This window comes from Cricetulus griseus, assembly GCF_003668045.3.
Source record: "Cricetulus griseus strain 17A/GY chromosome 1 unlocalized genomic scaffold, alternate assembly CriGri-PICRH-1.0 chr1_1, whole genome shotgun sequence".
Lineage (NCBI taxonomy): Eukaryota > Metazoa > Chordata > Mammalia > Rodentia > Cricetidae > Cricetulus > Cricetulus griseus.
This window is the reverse complement of record NW_023276807.1, coordinates 206067896-206072130: the sequence shown is the minus strand read 5'-3', so window position 1 is coordinate 206072130 and position 4235 is coordinate 206067896. Positions and strand designations below refer to the sequence as shown.

Below are 4235 nucleotides of genomic sequence, written 5' to 3'. Positions count from 1 at the left end.
CCATAACTTTATATATATATATATATATATATATGTAATCACAAGATAAAGAGGTATAAATAGACATAGTAATACAGAATCTTATTTTCAATTTGATTACTTAAAAATGAAATATAAGGGCGCACCTGAGGAAGAGTATTTGGAGATCTGGAAAGCTGATATAAAATACAGTGAAAGACTTGATATATGGAGAAAAACTGAAAAAGCCTAAAATGCTTGAAGAAACATTTTTAAGGGAGAATAGTTTTGGATTTCTAATACAGATGATAGAATTAGACAATAAATTTAACTGGTTTTTTTTTAGTAGAGAGCTCCATTTTATTGACAGACATTGCCCTAAAGCAATTACAGTCACTTACTGGCAGAAAGTCAGAGGCTGAATAGTCATTTCTCTGAATCTGTTAGTGCCAAGAAATCTCTGGATTTCAAATACATCTACTACCTGATTACAATAAGCAGAAAAATTACAACATTTTTACTCCCATAAAAATTATTTCAGGAAACACAATTACTGTTGCTCAAGAATTACCACATGTCTCTAGAGGTGCATTTCTTCCCCAATTGAAAGCAGCTTTCTGGGATGAGCATATAAATATTTGTATTACACTGCTTTAGGCTGTTGTAGTCGTGTGGTTGATAACAAGAAGAGAAGAGCCAAGTTAAAATTGTATTACAGAGATTTTCAATATGAAGACTCATAGGAGAAGATGAGATGATAATACAAACTAAAGAATATTAAATTTGATGAAAGTTAAGAAAAATAAAAGAAATTAAAACTGTAAGTACTGAACATGGACTATGAGAATCCTGTTTACAGACATAATCAATAAATGTTTTAATGAAAATAATCAACAACTGAAAGGTGAGAAAAAAGAAGTTGTCTCAATCTGGTTGGAAATTCCATCCAACAGAGGGAAATTCTCTTTCACCACTTTTCTGTCTTGATGACTTCAACTGTACTGGTTTTGGGTAATCATTCAAGGACTTGGGTCAGACAGAATCTGATAACATTATCTGATCCTGTGTAACCCTTTCCAACCCTTTCCTATTTAAAGAGCATTTACCCATGAAATGAACAAATATTTAATGAATATTAAAATTTGTCTTTCATGAAGAATGGAGTTACTAATGAAGCAACAGAAAGTTTTGCTTGAAGGCTTATAGTAAGTAGTGAGACAAATATTGTGAGTTAAAATAAAGACAAAAACAATTGTGTATACCTATTGTTCAGGGTTTGAATGACATAGTTTTTAGGTAATGCTGAAGTAATAAAGATTTTAATGTAACTAAATTGATCTTTCACCCAAAGTGGTTCTACTATGAGATAATTAGAAATCTGAAAACACTTCTGAGGCACAGCAGCAGTAGAAGATTCATTAAAAATAGCTTACAGGTATTCTGCATATGAGGACATGAATTCTACACAATGCCATAATAGAACTCCTTCTGTACTTAAAATTCTAGAAATGAAAATAATTTGAGGGACATTCAGTTCTTTGCTCAATCGCATAGCTTACAACTGGCAAATTTTACTAACATTCACTAGTGGGAAATTATCTTAGTTATTAGGAAGAAAACGAGATGTAACATTGAATCTGAACCATTCTGCTTAGATTTTGAAATTATAGGAGATTGTGGACAGGATTTTCCTGTTGCTTACTGTATTTGTTAAATGTGAAAACTAAAAACACAGTCAGTTAGTAGATACCCTAAAAACAGAATTCTTAAAATAAAAGTGACTCATTTAAAATATTTTTATAATTTAATAGATTTCATCAGTTTCCCCAATTTCCTCTTTCCAGTGAGCCCCAGTCATCCTTGTAAAACCCATCCCATGTCCCCCTCCACCTTCAAGTTGGCAGCCTCTTTAAGTTGAGGCTGTTACACAGCACACACACAAATCCATGTGTGTGCATTTGCACAAATGTGCATAAACTCAATCTTTTGAGTTCATTTTTGGCTACATGTATATATGGTTGCAAGACTGAACACTCTACACTAGTTGAGTCTAGCAAAAAATGATTAATATGTGCACAGTGTTTTCTCCTTCTTCTTGTTCAACCACTCATCTATTAATTCTTTGTCTTTCCTCATCATTAAATAAACACTGAAATGTAATTATGTTAGTATTTCATGTTTTCTTGATTTTGGAAGAGAAGGTGAGAAGTTAATAACCTGTTTTTGTTTCTTGCTTTCAAATCCCTTTGTTATCTAATAATACTACAATATTTAGTTTATTTTTAATTGTAATTCCCAAATTTCTTAAAGTCTTCTGAAGGATTCATCATTGAACTTATAAATATGCTAACCAAAATGCTAAAAATAAAGCAAAACCTTAAGATAAAATTTATGAATTGTATTTTCCTAATTAATCATATCTAATTAAACTTATTTCTCACATTTTACTCCATTTCCATACATATATAATGAAATTAAATTAACACATTTAAAAGCTCACCATAACTTTCTTTATGAAATAGGTATATTACAATGCCAGTGATGGTAATATTTTCTTGATTTTCATTTAGGTGACTTTGCATTGGATACATGGCTCACAGTAATGAATCCACGGTATCTGAGTTTGTGCTTCTGGGACTTTCTAAATCTTGGGGACTTCAGCTTTTACTTTTTACCATCTTCTCTGTCATCTATGTGACATCAGTCTTAGGCAATGTCATGATTATTGTCATAATTTTCTCAGACTCGCATTTGAACTCTCCCATGTACTTCTTACTCAGTAACCTTTCATTCATCGATGTCTGCCAATCTAACTTTGCCACTCCCAAGATGCTTGCAGACTTTTTTGTTGAGCACAAAACTATTTCCTTTGAAGGTTGCATGGCCCAGATATTTCTTCTTCATAGCTTTGTTGGGAGTGAAATGATGCTGCTTGTAGCTATGGGTTATGATAGGTTTGTAGCAATATGCAAGCCACTACACTACAATCTAATTATGAATCGGAGGGTATGCATAATTTTTGTGTCTATATCCTGGGCAGTAGGTATTCTTCATTCTGTGAGCCACTTGGCATTTACAGTGAATCTGCCATTCTGTGGTCCCAATGAGGTAGATAGCTTCTTTTGTGATCTTCCCTTGGTGATAAAACTTGCTTGCATGGATACATACAGAATGGAAATTTTGACCTTGGCTAACAGTGGCCTGATATCACTGAGCTGTTTCCTGGCTTTAATTGTCTCCTATATCATCATTTTTGTCACTGTCCAGCACCAGTCCTCTAGTGGGTCATCCAAGGCACTTTCTACACTAACTGCCCACATTACAGTAGTGATTCTATTCTTTGGGCCTTGCATTTATTTCTACATATGGCCTTTTAGTCGACTATCTGTGGATAAGTTCCTTTCTGTTTTCTATACCATTTGTACTCCTTTACTGAATCCTGTCATATATTCTCTGAGGAATGAAGATGTTAAATCAGCCTTGAGGAAATTGAGAAACCGCCATGTAAATCCTGGGAAAAACTAAGTATCTCTTTGAAAGAGTCTCATATTGACTTAGAATGAAGAGCCTCCAGGATATTCTAGGATCATGCAAATTACCTTTGTTTGTGATGTAAATGGCTAAATTATAGAACTGACCTTTTGTCCTGAATGCAAAATAATTGCATAAAACAAGTTGCTAAGTAAAATTAAGCACAATTTCAGGGAAACATTCTCACTGTTCATAATTCTAAATGCACATTTTCTTAAAAATTGATAATGACATTTAAAGGTATATTTTTATATACTCCTAAAATTAGGGCCATGTATTTGTCTGAGTTCACTAAAGAAACAGAAATGATAAAAAGAATATATAAGGAACTTATTAGAGTAGTTTACATGTTATAATATGGCTATTCCAACTATGGCTGTCATTCAATAGAAAGTCCAAGAATCCATTAATTGTTTATATCATGAGGCTGTGTATTGCAGCTGGTCTTGAGTACACAACAATCCAGAAGTAGGCTTTAATACCAGTGAAGGAATGGACTTTCTAGTGAAAGTGAGGACAACAGGTAAGAGCTTTGTTTTTTCATGTCCTTTATATAGGCTGCCTCCAGAAGATGTGGAACAGATTGAAAGTGGGTCTTCCCCATCTCAAAGATCCAGGTTTAGAATCCTCAAATGATTTAAATAAGAAAATACCTCAAAGGCATACCAAATACTTTATATACTTGGGGGTTTATTTAATTTTATATGTATTCAAGTTGACAACCAATAATAACCATCATAAATCCA

General features: G+C 33.1%; 1 protein-coding gene across 1 annotated transcript; it reads left to right on the top strand.

Annotated features, from left to right (window-relative positions):
- Positions 1 to 2547: 2547 nt before the first annotated feature.
- LOC100751895 (olfactory receptor 4K1) lies at positions 2548 to 3483 on the top strand. The gene has a single exon (XM_027386476.1). It carries the CDS (start codon positions 2548 to 2550, stop codon positions 3481 to 3483), a length of 936 nt encoding a protein of 311 aa, XP_027242277.1.
- Positions 3484 to 4235: the final 752 nt, after the last annotated feature.